Source organism: Saccopteryx bilineata, chromosome 12, assembly GCF_036850765.1.
Source record: "Saccopteryx bilineata isolate mSacBil1 chromosome 12, mSacBil1_pri_phased_curated, whole genome shotgun sequence".
Taxonomy (NCBI): domain Eukaryota; kingdom Metazoa; phylum Chordata; class Mammalia; order Chiroptera; family Emballonuridae; genus Saccopteryx; species Saccopteryx bilineata.
Window position 1 is genome coordinate 53233438 of NC_089501.1, and position 20238 is coordinate 53253675.

Here is a 20238-nt window from a genome sequence, read left to right on the forward strand (position 1 = left end):
GGATTCAGCGGAGCAGACTTGCTTGCATTTCTTTCCAGAAAGAGCTCCCAGACCTCTCCCGTGCAGTGCACACATCTGTGCTTTCTAACCTCGGGACTTCTGCTTGGTTATTCTTCCCGCTCCATGCATCCCTTCTCCTTATCTGCCCATCTAAGACTTCCTTTCAAGTTTCACTTTTTTCTAGAAAGCTTATTTGATGGTTTTAACCTCTAGTGTGCTGTTGCTACCTCTGACCTCTCAGCAGTTATAATTAGAACTGCACTACGTAATATAAATACTTTGTGGAGTAGCAGCTCTCTGTTCTCGGGTTCCCCTAATTAGACTGAAAGCTTTGCAGGCCCCGGGCTGTGCGTGCAGTTCCTTGTCTTCCATAACGTCTGGTGGGTGTTAATGTGCAGTAAATACACGCTGGGGTCAGTGGGAAGAGATGGCTGTTACTTAACGTGGCAGGTTGGCGAACTTCATTAAACCACACTGGTGGGTATATCGGTTTGGAATGCCTGTGTCCTTGCTTGACACCTCTCTGACCTGCCTCTGGGTGGCTCGGCACGTCCAGCCCCACCCCACCTAGGCCGGAAGGAAAGAGGGGGGCAGAGGGGAAAGGGTGCTCACAGCACATCCAGGACAGCGAGCGCCTCCAGCTGCCCTGCCTAGTGGCCATCCCCACGTCTGCTGACCAGACTCAGTGCGCAGCCTCTTACCTGTCACGGAGGCTGCACACTCCTACAGCGTGTCAGCGTCTCACGGAGGAAGTCAAAGGAGACCGCGACTGGGAAGGGGACTTACCACACCTGCCCTATTTCCTAGTTGTTTGGGGAAGACAGAAAAGACCAGAATGTCTAAAATGTGACTGTGTGTTTATGTCAAAGAACTCTTTGTTATCATTGAAAACTGATGGTACAAAACAACAAGCGAACTAATTTCTGTCTCTATGGGTGACCGAACCAGAGGTCTAAAGGAGAAAAGTACTTTGCTTTCCAACTGCCTTTGGTGGTTGGACGGGGACCCTCGGCCCACCTCTCCTCGTGCCATCAGCAAGGCCGCCTGCCTGCCAGGCCGGGCCGTTTCCAAGCCCTGGTGTACCTGCGAGGGGTCTGAGCCTGGCTCGGGGAGTTACGAAGTCCGCAGCGAGGTAGAGCTAGCAGTGCCTAGGGTTTAGTTTGGGCTTAGCTACTGGTTATCTGTAAGGAGTCATCTTCCTTAGTTTCTCCATCATTTCACAGATGAAGAACTAACAATTATCAGTGCTCCTATAACTGTGCCCCAAAGTGAGCCAGGTGGGTAAGAGCAGGGGCAGGTTTTGAGATCTGGGGGAGCCCAAAGTTAGTGATTTTGTTAGGAGGAAGGAGAGAGGGGCCTTCGAACAGGCAGGCAGACTGTGTTTACTGTCTCTTAAAACTCACCAAACACAGCAGAGGAACGAAGAATGAAGAAAAGCATTTTATGTTACGTTAAGGAAGAAACTGACCACAATATTCATTCTCTCCCCCAAAAAGGGGATTACAATTGTTTGCTTGAAAATTTAGACTAAAGTGAGGGTGACTACATCCCACTTTAGATGTTGGGAGGGTACCCAGTGATTAATTAGAGTTGTGATGTATAGGGTTGAGAACAGTCAGGAGGGAAGCAGGGGTCCTGCGATGTCCTGTTGTAGGTGGTGTATCTGCCAGGCAGAGGGAGCGTGGGTAGGGACACTTCTGTCGTCTGCAGCTCACCCTGGTGGCAGGAAGACTGCCCTGTGAGAGCCAGATTGAAGCAGCGATGGGCAAGTTATGGCGCAGGGCTCAGAGGTCCACTGTGTGCCCTCAGCCTCTGACTGGAGAACTGTGGAGGGCGTGGCTCTGAGGGGCAGACGGGTGAGCGTGCGTGGGAGGCAGCAAACCACGCCGCCTGAGACCACCTGGGCTCATTTCCCGGCCCGGCCTTAGGGATAGCCCAGACGATAAACAGTGTATGCTGTAGGAACGTGTGGTAGACAGACGTGAGGACCCCCGGAAACACGAGAATGGAAGTGCCGAACGAGGTGTGAGAGGTGAAGAAGACACAGCAGGAGCTCAGACACACGCGGTGGGCGCTCCTCCAGAGCAGCCGCCCGGCTTTCCTCTCACCACGCACGCGCTTATTACTGACCACCTCAGCACTTCAAAAACGTGTTTTTTGCCGATCTGACAAAAGAGTAGATATAATTTTGATTCATTCACACTGGACAGCTATCGTGTTGGCTGTTGTCCTCTCTGCTCCCGAGGAATAAGGGCACTCAGAAGCAGAAGAGGCTCAGTTTTCCGCCCTGCACACTGCTGAGTGTTGCCTTTTGGGTGTCTGCTGCGCGCCAGGCGGGCATCTGACAGGTACTGCGGTGGTGAGCTTGCACTCCCTTCTGGGGTTTAGGAACGTGGGAGAGTGGCTGTTAAACAATCACCCGAGTGAGCGTAACAGCGCAGCGGGGAGAACGCAACCCCGGAGAGGCCTGGGCCTTTTGTGGCTCCAGCGTCTTGTCATCGGAGGTCACGGGCAGGCCAGGAAGGCTTCTCGGAGGTGGGGCACTCAAAGTGGGTATGTGTATTACAGTCCAGTTTAAGGGAGAAGTTGAAAACTTGCACAAGTTAATACTGTATTTTGTAGTTTATGTAGTAGGTTATTTTTGCAAGCATGTATACTAGAAGGAGACATACTAAATTCATAATTGTTGCCCCTGGGGATGGAGGGAAGAGATAGAAGTGGAGAAACAGGAGAAACTAACTTTGTGACCTAGTATTTCTTACTGAAAAATAATCTTAACATTTGTTCACTCTGACTGATATTTGTTAGAATCTTTTTAAGTGAAGAGAGAGAGACTGAGACCGAGAGAAGCATTTTGTGACAGAGAAGGCAGCCTCTTGGGAGTGAAGGTCCCCGGGAGCATTGAGCGGGTTCAGTGAGATAGCTGGCGCTTTAAATCTTAAAGGGGCAGGCTTCTTCTCTGGTGGTGTTTGTAAGTCAGACTGTGAAGAGTGTGGTTTGAAGGTAGCAGTGGGGACTGCCAGGCTGCTGACTTCTGTCTGTAGGAAGACAGTGGCCCCTCAAAGGCTGTGACAGAGCAGTGCCGTCCTCGGCACGCGGCAGCTTCCCAGGAAGCCGAGGGGGCACAGGACCCCTCCAGGAAGCGAAGGGGGCTTCGGGCCTGTGTCTGCTCATTTTCCTTGTTCATTTGGGTAAGATGGGGGCAGACCATCCATGCTGGTTGCACGCACAGCTGGATGCGGCGTGGACCTGGACTGGAGGTTGGTGGCACCCAGCATGGACAGAGGAGGGCCTGGAAGCATCCAGAGATACAAGGGGGACAGGAGTCTTGAAATGAAAAGAGACTTGAGATTTGCCTACTGCCAGTTGTTACTGGTCTCAGAAAACACCCTCTGCAATGAACTTAAGACTGACCTTGATGGAAACACTGAAATCCTAGACTAGAGGAAGAATGCTGAAAACGTCTCAGCAGAGACAGAAAGTCACCCTCAGGGTGTAGGGAGAGTGGTGGCAGTCGGGTGACGCTGGCATCAGATTTCTTCACACTGACCCAGCGTACAAGAGTGCGGTCACGTCCCAGCAGTGCCGAGGGAGAGATCGTGGCACTGAGGTGCTCCAGGTGCACAGCTCGTCCTCCCAGTGAGAGAAGCGGACGGTGCTGCTGGGGGTGCAGCGCTGTGGACCCGTCCTGAGGAAGACGGCTTACCTGGTGGTGGCGCCCTACTGGGCAACAGGACCATCACAGTAAGAGTGTAGGAACGAGAAGGCTGTGACAGGACTTGTGGGGACATAAACTCCACTTCAGAACTTGGGGTATTTTGGTTCTAATCATAATTAAATGTCATACACCTTGGAAAATTATAACGCAGAAATCTGGAAGTCAGGAAGCGATGGTCAGAGGTATGCTCATTTCCTCTCTACACAGAAGCTGCTGTCTACAGTTAGGATAATCAAGGATCCCAGCCTTGTAAAGAAGTAACGTTTGTGCCTGACCAGGCGGTGGTGCAGTGGATAGAGTGTCGGACTGGGATGCGGAGGACCCAGGTTCGAGACCCTGAGGTCACCAGCTTGAGTGCGGGCTCATCTGGTTTGAGCAAAGCTCACCAGCTTGGACCCAAGGTCGCTGGCTCGTGCAAGGGGTTACTCGGTCTGCTGTAGGTCGGCGGTCAAGGCACATATGAGAAAGCAATCAATGAACAACTAATGTGTTGCAATGAAAAACTGATGATTGATGCTTCTCATCTCTCTCTGTTCCTGTCTGTCTGTCCCTGTCTATCCCTCTCTCTGACTCTGTCTCTGTAAAAAAAAAAAATAACTTTTGCAGTATATTAGTGATGAAATTTCCGGTTGCTAATGTTCATTTTTTAAATTTTGATGGTACTTTTCTATACATTGTGAACATTTTAGTTGTTTTCTCATTAATTTGAAGGGATTGTGAATAATGTGCTAAGTTGCCAAAGAGTTAGGTCACACAATTGAAGGAAACCCCTCGCTCAGCAGCCCTCCCACCTCACTCTCACGATTGTGGCTTTCGTGTGAACAGACGCGAGCACCGAGAGTCTCTGAAGGCCTTTCTCAGATATCTCCCTTTACATTTTTTGTATTTTAAGGTATATTTTGATTACATGAGAAGCTGGATCCAAATGCTACAGCAGTTACCTCAAGCATCCCACAGTTTAAAAAATCTGCTGGAAGAAGAGTGGAATTTCACCAAAGAAATAACCCATTACATCCGGGGAGGCGAGGCCCAGGCTGGAACCCTTTTCTGGTAGGAACCGGGTGCTCCTGGGGGCACGGTCCGTCCTTCCTCCTGCTCCCAGTGCGCCCCTCAGCTGCCTCTTGTGTGTTTGATGTTGAGTTCCGAGAAGATGCCGGTCGTGTGTCTGAGTGTGCCCTCTCCCAAGTCTGTCGTCTGAAGCGGGGGTTCTCAACCAGGTGTCTGCCCCCGTCCCCCAGGGACGTTGGGCAGTGTCTAGAAGCAGCTTTGATTTTAACAACTGGGGGCTGCTACTGAGCTCTAGTGGGCAGAGGCCAGGGACTCACTGAGCTCTGCGCAGTGCCTGGGACAGCCTCGGAACAGGAAGTCACGCACTCGGAATGTCAGTTTTGCAGCGCAGGAATCCTGCTCAGGGCACACCCTCTTGCACGCACGACGAGGAGCAGGCTCTCGGGCCTCAGAAGGGTCGACAGGGTCTGTGGACCTGTGCGTATCAGTCCTCGGGACCGAGGGAGGGCGCATGTCCACTGACCCTGCTTTGGGAGTGGAACGGGATGACAGACTCTCTGTAAACGGCCTGTGAGCGGAGTGAGCTCACTGGTTCGTCTGTTCTGGAAAATGAATGTATGTATGTATGTTCTGGATCAAGCACCTGGTGTTGGATTGGGCTGTATCTCTGGACTGCTGGGGCCACTCCTCTGCCCCCTGACGGGACCAGTGCTCCCCTCGGCTGACTGCTGTCTGGGGTGCTGCCTGCCCCCAGTGCCCCATCCGCCATTTTATTTTCTCTGCCTCCTTTGCTGAGGGCTTTCATACCCAGTTCACGTTTTTGCCCTGCCTGTGCATTCTTTAGAACCCAGCTTCACCCGACCAGTCTTCTAACTTCCAAGTCCTTGTTCTCGGCTCCACCGTCCTCTGTCCCTGCTCAGTGTCTCAGGATCTTGTACACGTGCGTCTGCCTTCACCACCGTGTTTGTTATTATTAAGTCTTCTTTCTTTTTATTTTGAGTGAACAGTGAGGTCACTGTCTCAGGCCTTCCAGTCCCTCGGCTGGGACCCACTCGAGCTGCACGCATTGCTCTCCTATTGGTTTCCCGTAGTCAGATTCCTAAAAATCCACTCACAGCCGTTTTCATTAGCTCTTCCTCTCAAATACTCCGTGATTCTCTGCTTCGCCTACCACTCCTTTTGTGTGCGTTCTGTGTCCAGGCTGCTAGGCTTGGTTGAGGGAATTTCTAACGAGGTTACTGTTAGGTTTCATGGCAGTTCGTGTTCTGTGATCTCACCCTGCCCTCACCCCGCCTGTCTTCCCGTCTTTCTTTCTCTGGTCCGTGAACCTGTCAGCGCGGCTCCCGGGCTCCCGTCCACATGCGCGTCCTGAGCCACAGCCCTGCCCAGCTTTGGGAGCTGCCCTGTACTGTCTGCTTGTCATGGTGTCTGTGTCAGCACAGTGTTCTGCTTCGTGGGCTGTTTCCCGGGTCCAGTGGACTGAGCCCCGACTTTGTCCACCTCTCACACACTGCCTCGTTCACCTGGTCGCCCCAGGAGAGAGCCTGTGTCTGACCTCAGCTCGCCACTCCACGCTCCCAGCTTCTGGGGCTGATGTTTGTACGTGCCTGGGTGCCGTGGCTCCCTAGTCCCCAAGAGCCAGAGCCATCTTATTAAAAGGTCCACCCATGCATCTCCTCTGCTCTCAGCGTGCCAGCTGCTCCCTTCCCACTTGGTCAACGTGAGAGAGGTCTGTGCAGGGCTCACGAGGCCTGGACAAGCCCCTTTCATCACCGCTTTGTCCTCGTGCTGTGGTCCCGGCAGAATCACGGGGGTTTCCTTCCTGCTTCCCAGGCTCCACCCACTCCACGCTCCCCCCCCCAGCGCCGCACACGCTCCACGCCCCACGCTCCCCACCCAGCACCGCGCACGCTCCACGCCCCCACGCTCCCCACCCAGCACCGCGCACGCTCCACGCCCCCTCCACGCCCCCACGTTCCCCAGCCAGCACCGCGCACGCTCCACGCCCCCACGCTCCCCACCCAGCACCGCGCACGCTCCACGCCCCCACACTCCCCACCCAGCACCGCGCACGCTCCACGCCCCCACGCTCCCCACCCAGCACCACGCACACGCTCCACGCCCCCACGCTCCCCAGCCAGCACCGCGTACGCTCCACGCCCCACGCTCCCCACCCAGCACCGCGCACGCTCCACGCCCCACGCTCCCCACCCAGCACCACGCATGCTCCAGCTCCCCTCTCCCAGCACAGTGCCCGCCCCACACCATGTGCTTCTCCCCCCCCCCAGCACAGCACACACTTCACGCTCTCTCCCCACCCAAACTGTACCCCCTGCTGGGACTGCTCTCCCCAGCTGTGTCCATGGCGCCCGTCTCTCCGCCCAGTACGTCCTTGTGCAGGCGTCACCTTCAGAGTCAGAGTGGGACGTCTGTCTGCGGGTACTCCTCAGCTCTCCTGCTGTGCTTCTCTCCATGTAACATCGACGTCTAAAGTACTGTGTTGGCATTTTCCCCGTCAGTAGACGGATTTTATCTGTTCACTGCTGGAAGCACAGAGCGGTTGCTCAGTAGTTGTTGAATAAACCCATCTTGGACAGCCTTGTCCACTGTGTCTTACACATTTTCTCATCAGGTCACTTTCCCACTCGGTTATTCTGACAGCCCTTCCTCTGCCTTCCAGATGTAGGTCAGACGATGCGTGTGACATCCAGGGCCTTCCACTGCGTGGCTCGTGCACTTGCCCGCCCTATGCCCCTACCCGACTGCCTTCAGGCTGGACAGTGTGTCAGCAGCCGTGCCTCTTGCCCGCCCTATGCCCCTACCCGACTGCCTTCAGGCTGGACAGTGTGTCCACAGCTGTGTCTCTTGCCCGCCCCATGCCCCTACCCGACTGCCTTCAGGCTGGACAGTGTGTCAGCAGCTGTGCCTCTTGCCCAAACATCTTCGTGCCATTTGGTCACGTTTCCTGTTCTTTCTGGACATCCCTCCGCCCAGTCTCATCCTGGCAGCGCCCCCTCCCGCTGTTCTGCTCACGGTCACCGCTCTGCCCACAGGGCCCACTGAGCCCTCGCCTTCTGTGGGGCCTGGTCTTTCTCCTCTCAGCCCCTTCCGCTGACCGTGGGCCGCAGGCGGACCTGCTGTCTTCTGCTGGAGTGGAGCCTCTTCCCTTGGACATGAGCCGTTCAGCTGCTGTTGAACTTTTACCACACTCTGCTTTATTTACATACTTACGTTTGCATTTTAACCCCAACGTTTACATTTCATACCCAGCGAGAGCAATCTGCTGTATAGAGTATTTCATGATTATGACCAGGAAAAGCTAATGGTGAGGGAAATTTTTAAAAACAGTTGCATTTAAGGAATTCACTGTGTTGTCTCATGTTATCATTTATTTTATTAAGCTTTTAAATAACCTTGTCATAGATGCACATTAAGGCCAGGTTGTGTCATCGAGCACTTGTGTAAGATGAAATGACATTTGTGTACTAATGATGCAGCCACGAGGAGCATAACTGAGAGCTTTACAGTTTGTAATGAAAATTGATGTGAGAGCCAGGGGGACGCGGCCGGACTCGGGTTCCACTTCTCACACCGGTCATGACTGGATATTTAAGATGCTCGCTCATTCTTTTTTGAACTGTGGAAACAATAGCTGAACCCTGTAGTTCCTCATTCACGAGTTGAGTGAGCGAGGGTGGCTTCTCTGATTTACTCCGTTCCTCTGTCTTCCAGCGACATCGCGGGGATGCTGCTCAAGTCCACGGGCGGCTTCCTGGAGGTGGGCCTGCAGGAGAGCTGCGCCGAGTTCTGGACCAGCGCCGACGACAGCAGCGCCTCGGACGAGATACGGTGGGCGGGGCCCCTCCTTCCTCCCGTCCCTACTTCCTGGTGGCCAGCTAGGAGTTGGCTGTCCTCAGCCCGAACTGGGTCGCACTGCGACCTTGGGGCGGAGACCCAAAGGGATGTATTTCTGTACTGTCTTTCCAGATGATCTCTTAGCCATGGTTTTGTGTGCGATTTCTTTGCAGGCGAATTTATTTAGCTCGATAAAAATACTTGGGCAGGCCCTGGCCGGTTGGCTCAGCGGTAGAGCGTCGGCCTGGTGTGCGGGGGACCCGGGTTCGATTCCCGGCCAGGGCACACAGGAGAAGCGCCCATTTGCTTCTCCACCCCCCACCCCCTCCTTCCTCTCTGTCTCTCTCTTCCCCTTCCGCAGCCAAGGCTCCATTGGAGCAAAGATGGCCCGGGTGCTGGGGTGGCTCCTTGGCCTCTGCCCCAGGTGCTAGAGTGGCTCTGGTCGCCGCAGAGCGACTCCCCGGAGGGGCAGAGCATCGCCCCCTGGTGGGCAGAGCGTCGCCTCTGGTGGGCGTGCCGGGTGGATCCCGGTCGGGTGCATGCGGGAGTCTGTCTGACTGTCTCTCCCCGTTTCCAGCTTCAGAAGAAAAAAAAAAAAAAAAAAAATACTTGGGCAGATGGTTTCGTTTGGCTAACATGAGCAGAGTAGGATTCGTCCACATGTTCTGGAATGGAGACAGAGACTGACAGGGAGGGAGAGAGATGAGCATTGACTTGTAGTCGTGTCACTTTAGTTCACTGACTGCTTCTCATATGTGCCTCGGGGGGGGGGGGCTCAAGCCAGCAACCTTACAGTCATTTTGATGATCCTGTGCTTAAGCCGGGGACCTCAGGGTTTCGAACCTGGGACCTGAGGTCCCAGGTCGATACTATCCACTGCACCACCACGTGGTTAGGCTGGACTGTCTTTAATTAAGTAATTATTTCCTTGGCCCATTAGTATTTTCAGTTGACATTTGCTACATTTTTATTGTTCTTATGCTTAGCTTATCCTTTCTGTTTAAGCTGAAGTGCGCGAAATGGTGGCGTACTCATTTAGCTTCTTATCGCTGTTCTTATGGCATCTGTATCAGTCATATAGTCATTTTGTGGCCAGTTGTCAGCCGTGTCATGTGATTCAACCTCACACAATGTCTAGACTTCTCTGGAGCTAACATGTTTTGTCTCACCGTTCACAATCTGATGAGAGAGACATTTGGATTTCAGAACACCTGGGATGTCTTTCTGCCACAGATAAAGCAGTTACCAAATAGATTCCCCCCTCGAAAAATGCTGAGTGGCTGAGAGATGGAATGAATGAGTTTGTAGAAGGTCTTGCAGTTTTGAGAGCTAATATGGAGGATTAAAATAAAAACAGGAATTCGAGAACTAAGACGGTAAACCAGCGACAGGACCGGCTCTTTTGATGTTCTGTGTTCACGTGCCGTGGGGGCTGGCTCGTCCTGGCCCCGATAGCTGACGGGGACAGAAGGGTCGCTCTCTTCCAAATCCTCGCGCAGGGCTGGCCGACTGGCAGCCTGGAGTCAGCTGTGGGGCGAGTCTGTGCCCTGCGGTCATTGGGCAGCACAGTGTGTGACGATCCGTTAGGCAGGGCCTGGTCGGTAAAACATTTCTCCCACCTCTGGATGTATGCCTTTAGTTAGACTGTGAGCTGGGAGTCAAGACCTTATTTCTTTTTTTTTATTTTTACAGAGACAGAGAGAGGGATAGACAGACAGGAACAGAGAGAGATGAGAAGCATCAATCATTAGTTTTTTGTTGCGACACCTTAGTTGTTCATTGATTGCCTTCTCATATGTGCCTTGACTGTGGGGCTACAGCAGACCGAATGACCCCTTGCTCAAGCCAGCGACCTTGGGTCCAAGTTGGTGAGCCTCGGTCAAACCAGATGAGCCTGCACTCAAGTTGGCGAACTTGGGGTCTCGACCTGGGTCTTCCGCATCCCAGTCTGACACTCTATCCTCTGTGCCACCGCCTGGTCAGGCAAGAACTTATTTCAAACTCCAGGAAATTCTAGTGGTGAGACCTGCTATGTGAAGGTGATTAAGGGCACCTTATTTGAAGATCACAGTGCTTTCTGGGAAACTCAGGGTGGGGGTTGCGTCTGGATATTTCAGATACGTTTCCGTGGATAAGCCCTCAGTCTTTGTTTACGTGCTCTGGGATCTGCTTGTCTGCGTGGCTGTGTGTTTCCGCTCGCACCGACGGGCTCTCACCTCTGTCGCTGGCCTTGCAGGAGGTCTGTCATTGAGGTCAGCCGGGCCCTGAAGGAGCTTTTCCACGAGGCCAGAGAGAGAGCCTCCAAGGCCCTCGGATTTGCCAAAATGCTGAGAAAGGTCAGTGGACAGTCCCGATGGCTCCCTGCTGTTTTCTCATTCCTTAAAAAACCCGCCCTAAAGAGGTTTCTTTGTGACTGTAACCCTAGGACCTGGAAATCGCAGCTGAGTTTGTGTTCTCGGCCCCGGTGAGGGACCTGCTGGGTGCCCTGAGGTCCAAGCAGTATGTGAAGGTGAGTGTGAGTCCGCACACCGGGCCGGGGGCTGCCGTCTCGCTCGGCTCGGAAGCAGGGGGGCTTGTTCTGACAGGTTCACAGAGTGAGTATTGTAGGCTCTGCTGCCCATTGACGGTTAGAAGACTGTCCCACGGCCTGACCAAGTGGTGGCGCAATGGATAGAGCATCAGACTGGGCTGTGGAGGACCCAGGTTCGAGACCCCCGAGGTCGCCAGCTTGAGCGTGGGCTCATCTGGTTTGAGCAAAGCTCACCAGCTTGGACCCAAGGTCGCTGGCTCTAGCAAGGGGTTACTCGGTTTGCTGAAGGCCCGCAGTCAAGGCACATATGAGAAAGCAATCAATGAACTAAGGTGTGTTGCAACAAAAAACTGATGATTGATGCTTCTCATCTCTCTCCATTCCTGTCTGTCCCTATCTGTCCCTCTCTCTGACTCTCTCTCTCCGTCTCTCTTTAAAAAAAAAAAAAAAAAAGACTGTCCCATGATCTCCCAATGAACCCATGTGAAAACCCAGTTATTCGTACTTACTGACTTAAGAATGCAGATAAAAGAATCAAATATTTACTCAGACTATTTATTTTATTAAATAATTTATGCACCCATATTTAAAATAGTGTGTGTGAAATAATATGTGGATTTTAAATACTTGTTTTAGTTTCACCCTCACGTTTTCTGATACAGTGCCGACTTCTTACAGAAACCTTTGATGGCACGGGCGTCACTGGAGCCACTTTCTGGTTCCATCTTTGCTCCCATTTAAGTTTTTTGAGATTTAGCACATTTAGAATCTGGTGATGCTGGTACTGGGATCTAATTCTGTGCACATGGTCTTACCTGCCCACGTGGATGTGGGACTTGTACGGTACAGTCACACACGTTTTCCTTGTTACCGTGATCTTGAGAGGGCTCTTTAGGGTGCCTTCACCAAGAGTCATTTGTGAATCTGGATTGATATTGTTTGACTCTTCACTGAGTCGGGACATCCTGTTTCAAAGACGTGGTCCACACAGACGCGTGGGATTTGTTTCTGTGAAGACCCCGCCGTCCACCCCCTGCAGGGCTTTGCTGTCTGGGAGCAGCTTTGCTTGAGAATGGCGTCACGAGCTGCCTTGCGGCCGCCCTTCCTCCCCGCCCAGTTTCCCTGCCCTTGGAAGTAGCGGTATCAGAGGACACCCTGGATGGGGAGAAGCTGCGAGGCTTCTCCACCAGGGCCGTTGCCTCCCCTGTGCTCACGCGGGCCTGAGCTGCCGGCAGTCCCTCCCTGCGCCGGGTCAGGGCCTTCCCCACATCCCCTCCTAGTTACTCTGTATAATAAGGAACATTTCTGTCCCCTGGGCCGTTTCTCAGTTCAGGGTTTTGGGTTGTGTGTGCTGCAGGTCCAGATTCCTGGCCTAGAAAACCTGCAGGTATTTGTTCCAGACACTCTCGCCGAGGAGAAGGGCATCATCCTGCAGTTGCTCAATGCAGCTGCGGGCAAGGACTGCTCAAAGGATTCCGATGACGTGTTCGACGCCTATCTCCTTCTAACCAAGCACAGTGGCCACGCCCAGGATCCTGACGACAGCTGGGCCACGTGGGATGCACAGCCTGTCAAAGTCGTGCCCCAGGTGGAGACTGTTGACACCCTGCGAAGCATGCAGGTATGTCTGCCCCCGGCCCCACACCTGCCGCTTCTCCCCCGACTTAATGCAGTATTTCTTACGCAAAATACTTTTAAAAAATGAACTGTTAGAAGCTGAGGAACGATTGGTTAACGGCCATAGTAGTCTCAGGTACACACTTCTTCAAACCGGCCTTGATGTTTCTGGACATCATTTTGTAGCATTACTTGCACTAAAATATTCCATCAAAGTCTGTAGTTACATTAACTTGTGCTTGAACATTTGAGGTATTTTATTTATATCTTTTTTTATTTCATGCGTGTCCTTTGGTCTCTGTATCCATGATCTGCAGGAGTTAGCCTCCCTCATTGAACTTGTGGTTCTGAAGCCACGGTGCTGAAGCACTCTGGTTTCCCGGCTACCTGGTCTTCATTCTGTAGTCTCGGCTGTCGCCCACCTGCCTGGCAGGGACCCCGATGTACCAGACTCGTGGATTAAAGCCATGACGTTCTCTCCTGTCACTGTGTTCATCTTGGGGCTGTGGTGGGGAGGCTCATGTGCCCCTTAAACGCAGCCTGGCGGGGGCTGGGCACACGGCCTCCTGTCCCCGTGCCGCCCCCTGTTCTTTCTCTGGTCCTGCCTGTTTTCCTGAGTGGGGCTCTGTCCACTCCGTTGTTTGAACCAGAAGGTGACAGTTAACAGATTCAGCCTTCCACCCTCCCAGCTGCTCAGCAGTCCGAGCAAGCCCAGAGTGTTTCCCATCGTTGACCCCTTCTCTCGTCCCCAGCCGTTCCCATGGTCGGACATCACTGTCCCTTTCCCGGACCATGGCAGTGACCTCCCTCGACCCTCACCTTCCTTCCCCGCACTTCTGCGTGTGTTTGTTTTGCTGCTTCCAGAATGATCATTCAGTATCTACACCTGATCACATCACAGATCTAATCAGACCACTTAAAGAATAAAAATAAAAATAAAGTCTGGTTTCTTGCTGTTTCACACGGGGCCCCAGCTCCTCCCTCCCGGGTATCCATCTGCCGTGCTGCGCCAAAGCGCCCACGCAGGCGTACTGCCGCATTGCGGCACTGCCGCAGGGGCACGGAGGTGCCCGGAGTGTGGGGTGTCTCAGAAACGGCACCCCGCACGGGCCCTCGGGGTTCCTCCCACTGCGCAGGGTCCGCCCGCGCAGGGGCACGGAGGTGCCCGGACTGTGTGGTGTCTCAGAGACGGCACCCCCGCACAGGCCCTCGGGGTTCCTCCCACTGTGCAGGGTCCGCCCGCGCAGGCGCACTGCCGCACTGCCGCACGGGCACGGAGGTGCCCGGACTGTGTGGTGTCTCAGAGACGGCACCCCGCACAGGCCCTCGGGGTTCCTCCCACTGCGCAGGGTCCACCCGCGCAGGCACACTGCCACACTGCCGCAGGGGCACGGAGGTGCCTGGAGTGTGTGGTGTCTCAGAGACGGCACCCCGCACAGGCCCTCGGGGTTCCTCCCACTGCACAGGGTCCAGCACGCGGCCTCCAGGAGCAGCGTTGCTGGACAGCAGCTTTCTGTTAGGAGCTGCTGGCCTGGTAGCCCGAGGCTGGCGCTCGTTCCCCGGGGCCTGAACTGCACTGGGCCGGCAGCAGCTGGGTCTGTTGTGAAGCCCTGTGCTTGCTTTTCCTCCCAGGTGGACAATCTTTTACTAGTTGTCGTGCAATCTGCTCACCTCCTAATTCAGAGGAAAACCTTCCAGCAGTCCATCGAGGGCCTGGTGACACTGCGTCAGGAGCAGACGTCCAGCCAGCCGGTAATCGCCAAGGCTCTACAGCAGCTCAAGGTGCGTCCAGCCGGCCCGACCTCAGCTAGTGCGTGCGTTTGGGGGTCAGCTTGCAGAGCAGTCGTGTGACAGCCTCAGAGCGTTCAGTTGTTTCTCCTGTTCTCCTCTCTGCCCAGGACCCCCCCCCCCCCCCCAGCTCTGAGCTAAAAGTTCCTGGGCTCTCTTGGAGTTGTAGAACATTAAAGGTGGAAAGGTAGAAATCTGAGCAGTCACGTGACTCGGTGGTCACATGGTTGATTAGTAAGTAGCAAAGTAGATACTGGAATTTAGGTTTCTTCATGCTTAATCTAGCTTTTTTATTCTCTAGCAATAAAACTACAGGTGTTGTAAGTCAGTAGTGTATAATCTAAAAGAGGATTTGCTTTTCTCATTTAACAGCTCAGTCAGGTCCACTGCTGGGGTGGGGAGCCATGTAGACAGGCAACCAGGGCCCTGGGCTGGCCGGATCCAGAGCCGACCTCCTGTCCCCTCCCTCCCTGTTCTCACTGCTTGTGTGTCCTGCCCCACTTACCCGCCCTGACCTCGCCCAGTGGTTGTGTCTTCTCAGTCACATCGCCTGCTGGAAGAGGAAGCCCTCTTGAAATGACAGGGTGTTCCAGAGCACGTGTTTTCTCCTGTCAGTCTGGTTTATCTTCCTCATCTGTAAACATTTCCTTCTCCATTGTTATCTGCTCCGATTCCGGGGCGGGGACTTTTGTTCGTGCTGTGAGTTTGGGTTGGTGAACCGGGGGGAGTGCGCAGTTCTGCAGGACACGGATTGTTCTGAGCTTTGGGAGTGTGTACCTGAGGGCTGGGCTGCCACCCTTGACTCAGGGAAGGGCGAGGCAGAACCTCTGGTGGCCCCTGGGATTCGCCAGCATTGAGGCGTGTCTGCCTGGGAGCATCTCTGAGGCTGCGCACTGGGGAGGTGCTCACAAGCTCCACCTGGGCTCTGGTGTCTGCAGTGCTCACTGGGTGTCACGTAGTCTGGTGGGGGCTGGGTCTCGGGCTGCACAGTAGAGGGTAGTGGGAGGTAAGGCTGGTAAATCAAGTGGCAAAAAAATCAGGCTGTTGGCAAGATCTTGGATGTTATTTTCTGAGCCTTAGGAATTTGCTGAAGATTTAAAAAGAATATTTTGGAATAATTTGTAAGGGGGATTGTCTGATGGAGACCATGCATACCTAGGGGCGCATTCAAGGGTGGGTAGAAACAGAGCCAATGTGGAGTTATTGTCTACTTAACTACAACGAAGCCTGCACTGTTGACATTTTGGGGCAATAATTCTGTTTTGGGAAGCTGTCCTGTGTATTATAGGATGTTCCGCAGTATCCCTGGCCTCTACCCAGTAGGTGCCAGTAGACTTGACTCCTCCCCCTGTTTAGACAACTGAAAATAACTGTAGACTTTGCCAGTGTCCTCTGGGCCAAAAGGATCAAATCTCAGCGAGAAGCTCTGAACCAGGGCGTGGCAGGGTGTAGGAAAGGCAGTGTGACTTGGTAATGTTGGGGAGGTCATCTGGAAATACACTGTGAGCTCGATCTGTGGATTGGAAATGGTACTTCGATTTGAGCTGCCACCCAGGGGAAAAACAGCTAGTGGTCAATACGTAAAAATCTGGAGTCTGTGCATCTTCCCCAAGACCACATTGACATCAGGCATTGGCATTTTAAATGGGCATTTACCTCTTGTATCTCATAAGATAGTAAAGAATACTTAAGACACATAAAAATGAAAATCCTATGCTTTCCTCTATTTTTGGTCATTCCTTTTGAATAAGCACAATAATCGTAGCTGAGGAATAGTGCACTGGTCTGTATCTGATGATGGAAGAGCTCTTCCGCTGAACTGCGTGAGTATTGTGTGATTTGCTTCACTTTGGATTAATTATGGTTTGGGACTCTTTAGAATGATGCGTTAGAGCTTTGCAACAGAATAAGTGATGCCATTGACCAAGTGGACCACATGTTCACTTCAGAATTTGACGCCGAAGTCGACGAGTCCGAGTCCGTCACGCTGCAGCAGTACCACCGCGAGGCGATGATTCAGGGCTACAACTTCGGGTTCGAGGTACGCACCGAGTGAGGGGCACTGCACCGTGCAGCTCACAGCTCTTCGCAGCCTGCTTGTGCGAAGTGTCCTGAGTCTTGTACACAAATCCGGTTGTGACTGTCATCGCGGCTCAGTCGCGAGTGTCTCCTCACACCGTTGCTGCCTAGCAGAAGTGTTGGTTCACTGTGGACTGTGTTGTCCGGTTTCTGTCCTGTGCTAACAGCTAGCTACTTATGTTGACAGCCCTTCTTTTAAGAGATGTTTAATATCTTAAAACAGTGGTTCTCAACCTTTCTAATGCCGTGACCTCACAATACAGTTCCTCATGTTGCGGTGACCCCAAACCAAAAAATAATTTTGGTGGCTACTTCATAACTGTAATTTTGCTACAGTTACGATTCGGAATGTAAATACTTGATATGCATTATGTATTTTTCGATAGCTTTAGGCGACCCCGCCGGGGTCGCGACCCACAGGTTGAGAACCACTGTCTTAAAAGCACATTCCTAATTTAAAACTTACAAGTGAAACATTTGTGAAACTGCATTTTGAGAATTGTATTCTAACTCCTCATGCTGTTTTCAGAATGTGTAAATTTTAGTTGGAGTTTGCTTTTGTTTTTAGAAAAATCATTTTAGACAGATGTGGCATTATAGTGTTTAGGTATTTGTATAAACATTTAGTTCTTAATTTTGATATACATGAAATTTTACAGTATCATAAAGAAGTTGTTCGTCTGATGTCTGGAGAATTTAGACAGAAGATTGGAGACAAATATATAAGCTTTGCCCGGAAATGGATGAATTATGTCCTAACCAAGTGCGAGAGTGGGAGAGGTACCAGACCCAGGTAATGACCAAGTGGGATGTGTCCCTCACGAGTCCTGTGGGGTTGCAAGTTTTTCCTTCTTGTATTTGATACGGGATTTCTGAGCAGATAACAGGAGCATTTTAAATTCTTCAGTGATCAGTTGTGGGTTTTTTTTTTAAAAATTTGTTCCCAGATGAGTTTTCTTAAAGGGAGTTCACATTCTCCCAGGATAGGTCTTCCTGTGTTAATCTCTCCTCCCTCATGAATGTAAACCTGTTATTAGAGTAAATGGAAAACGGGTGGTTAACTAGTTCTTTATTAAAAACCATGTGTCTTTCTTTGCCAATGTGCTGTAAGCACACTCAGTCCCTGACACTTCTATAGAGACGGGAGCTGTGTCTCGTCAGAGCAGCAGTTTTCCAGCTGCGTTGCTTTCCGGAGACGTAGAGCTGAGACTGCTGTAACATCTGCCTGGTTGTCTTGTGATTGTTGAACTCCTCATGTATAGGTGGGCGACTCAAGGTTTTGACTTCCTACAAGCCATTGAACCTGCCTTCATTTCATCTTTGCCGGAAGATGATTTCTTGGTATGGAATATTCTAAAAAAATTTTCCATTAAAAAAAAAATAAGTTGATTATTCTCTATCTTGATTGTATATTTTTAAAAATATTTAGTAGTGACTTTAAAATATTTTTTACATTATTGTGATGATAATGCTAAGAGGTCAGTCATGAAAGCACTGAGAGAATACACAGTAAGACGGCCCTGTTCTTCATGGGTCAGCCGATGAGTCCTGCCCCATACACACTGCTCACAAAAACTAGGGGGTATTTCAAAATGAATATGAAGCCATAAAGCATTTGATTTTTTTTTTTTTTCTGAAGCTGGAAACGGGGAGAGACAGTCAGACAGACTCCCGTATGCGCCCAACCGGGATCCACCCAGCACGCCCACCAGGGGCGATGCTCTGCCCCTCCAGGGCGTCGCTCTGCCGCGACCAGAGCCACTCTAGCGCCTGGGGCAGAGGCCAAGGAGCCATCCCCAGCGCCCGGGCCATCTTTGCTCCAATGGAGCCTTGGCTGCGGGAGGGGAAGAGAGAGACAGAGAGGAAGGAGGGGAGGGGGTGGAGAAGCAAATGGGCACTTCTATGTGCCCTGGCCTGGAATCGAACCCGGGTCCCCCGCACACCAGGCCGACGCTCTACCGCTGAGCCAACCGCCCAGGGCCGCATTTGATTTTTTTTTATTGAACAAAGAACATCAGAAAAGCAAACAAGTCAAAGAAAGTTGTTTCATTATGCAAATGAGATGCAAACCCAACTTTTATTTCATTGGTGAAATCGCAGTAAAGTACTGGGCTGAAAGGACTGGGGTGTCTTCACGTTCTCGGATCCCCTACTTTTTGTGAGCAGTGTAGTTGCTGGCAGCCTCGTCCTTGTGAAATACTTGTCAGTATTGTATTTACACTGACTCTGTTGCTGCTTTTTAGCAGTTTAATGAAGAACAAGGATTAGCTGTTTACTTCACTGAGCGTCATTTGAGAGCATGACACCAAATGTTCAATATTATCACTGTTATTTCAATAAATTCCATCAGATCAAAAAGATGTTAAAAATGTGCATTTATTCATTTTAGCCTCCAAGCACTAGAAATGATGACAGGGGTTGCTTGTGCACACCATTGCATTATGGGACATTGAATGTGCATCCGCATTTACTTAAAAATGGAATTGTGTGATATTTTAAATTATGTACAATGTGCATTTAATTCTTGTTCATACCATTTTATGTTATTAACTTTGAAAATATGTACTAAGGATCGCATGTTTTTTAAAAATATACTGCAAGCTTAATTTGTGCTAGTCCCGTAATTGAGATAGTGTCTATTCTTTCTTCTCCTTCCCCATGTCCTCTGGGTCCTAGAGTTTACAAGCCCTGATGAATGAATGCATTGGTCACGTGATAGGAAAGCCACACAGCCCTGTTACAGGTTTGTACCTTGGTAAGACAGCAGTTCCGGCATTTCTGCTAGAGCCTCCTGGCTCAGGCGTGTGCGTCCTCTCGTAGCGGCCAGCATGTACAGTGGTGTGGACGTCCTTAGGAATATTCAAGAAAGTGGCAATGGCAGTTAACAGGAATGAGGTGTGTACACAGAGACTCCACAGTCATCTTTCTAAACCCAGCAGCAAGATAGAAACGCCCACACAGGTGTTCAGTGCTTGCCAGCAACATGCTTTATGGACGCCAGCACACTCCTTTGCTGTCCCCTTCGAGAGCCTCTCTCACGGCGGGGAGGGGACGGGGGACAGGGGACGGGACGGGAGACGGCCGGATGGACGCCGCAGGGAGAGTCCTCTTGAGGAGCCAGGGCCCTTCCTACTGCATGTGGGCGGCCTCCTCCACTTGCTGAAAGTTTTCTTCTCCGTAACTTTCCTGAGTGCTGGCCCTGGCCGGTTGGCTCAGTGGTGGAGCGTCGGCCTGGCGTGCAGAAGTCCTGGGTTCGATTCCCGGCCAGGACACACAGGAGAGGCGCCCATCTGCTTCTCCACCCCTCCCCCTCTCCTTCCTCTCTGTCTCTCTCTTCCCCTCCCGCAGCAAGGTTCCATTGGAGCAAAGATGGCCCGGGCACTGGGGATGGCTCCTTGGCCTCTGTCCCAGGCGCTGGAGTGGCTCTGGTCGCAACAGAGTGACGCCCCGGAGGGGCAGAGCATTGGTCCCTGGTGGGCAGAGCATCGCCCCCTGGTGGGCGTGCCAGGTGGATCCCGGTCGGGAGCATGCAGGAGTCTGTCTGACTGTCTCTCCCCGTTTCCAGCTTCAGAAAAATACAAAAAACCCCAAAAAACAAAACAAAACAAAAAAAACACACAAAACTTTCCTGAGTACCCGTTTC

At 52.0% G+C, this 20238-nt stretch overlaps 1 protein-coding gene across 6 annotated transcripts in view; it reads left to right on the top strand.

The window, feature by feature from the left end:
- MAP3K4 (mitogen-activated protein kinase kinase kinase 4) overlaps positions 1–20238 on the top strand; it is a 94392-nt gene that overhangs the window by 51615 nt on the left and 22539 nt on the right. For 4 of the 6 annotated variants that reach the window (XM_066247872.1, XM_066247876.1, XM_066247873.1 and 1 more), the window contains exons 6-15: positions 4611–4768; positions 8459–8575; positions 10818–10917; positions 11007–11090; positions 12469–12732; positions 14361–14510; positions 16396–16557; positions 17255–17388; positions 17858–17936; positions 19272–19350. In XM_066247872.1, coding sequence (XP_066103969.1) covers positions 4611–4768; positions 8459–8575; positions 10818–10917; positions 11007–11090; positions 12469–12732; positions 14361–14510; positions 16396–16557; positions 17255–17388; positions 17858–17936; positions 19272–19350 — 1327 coding nt within the window. The remainder of the gene's footprint in view (positions 1–4610; positions 4769–8458; positions 8576–10817; positions 10918–11006; positions 11091–12468; positions 12733–14360; positions 14511–16395; positions 16558–17254; positions 17389–17857; positions 17937–19271; positions 19351–20238) is intronic. The other 2 variants (XM_066247875.1, XM_066247878.1) reach the window with 1 other exon arrangement.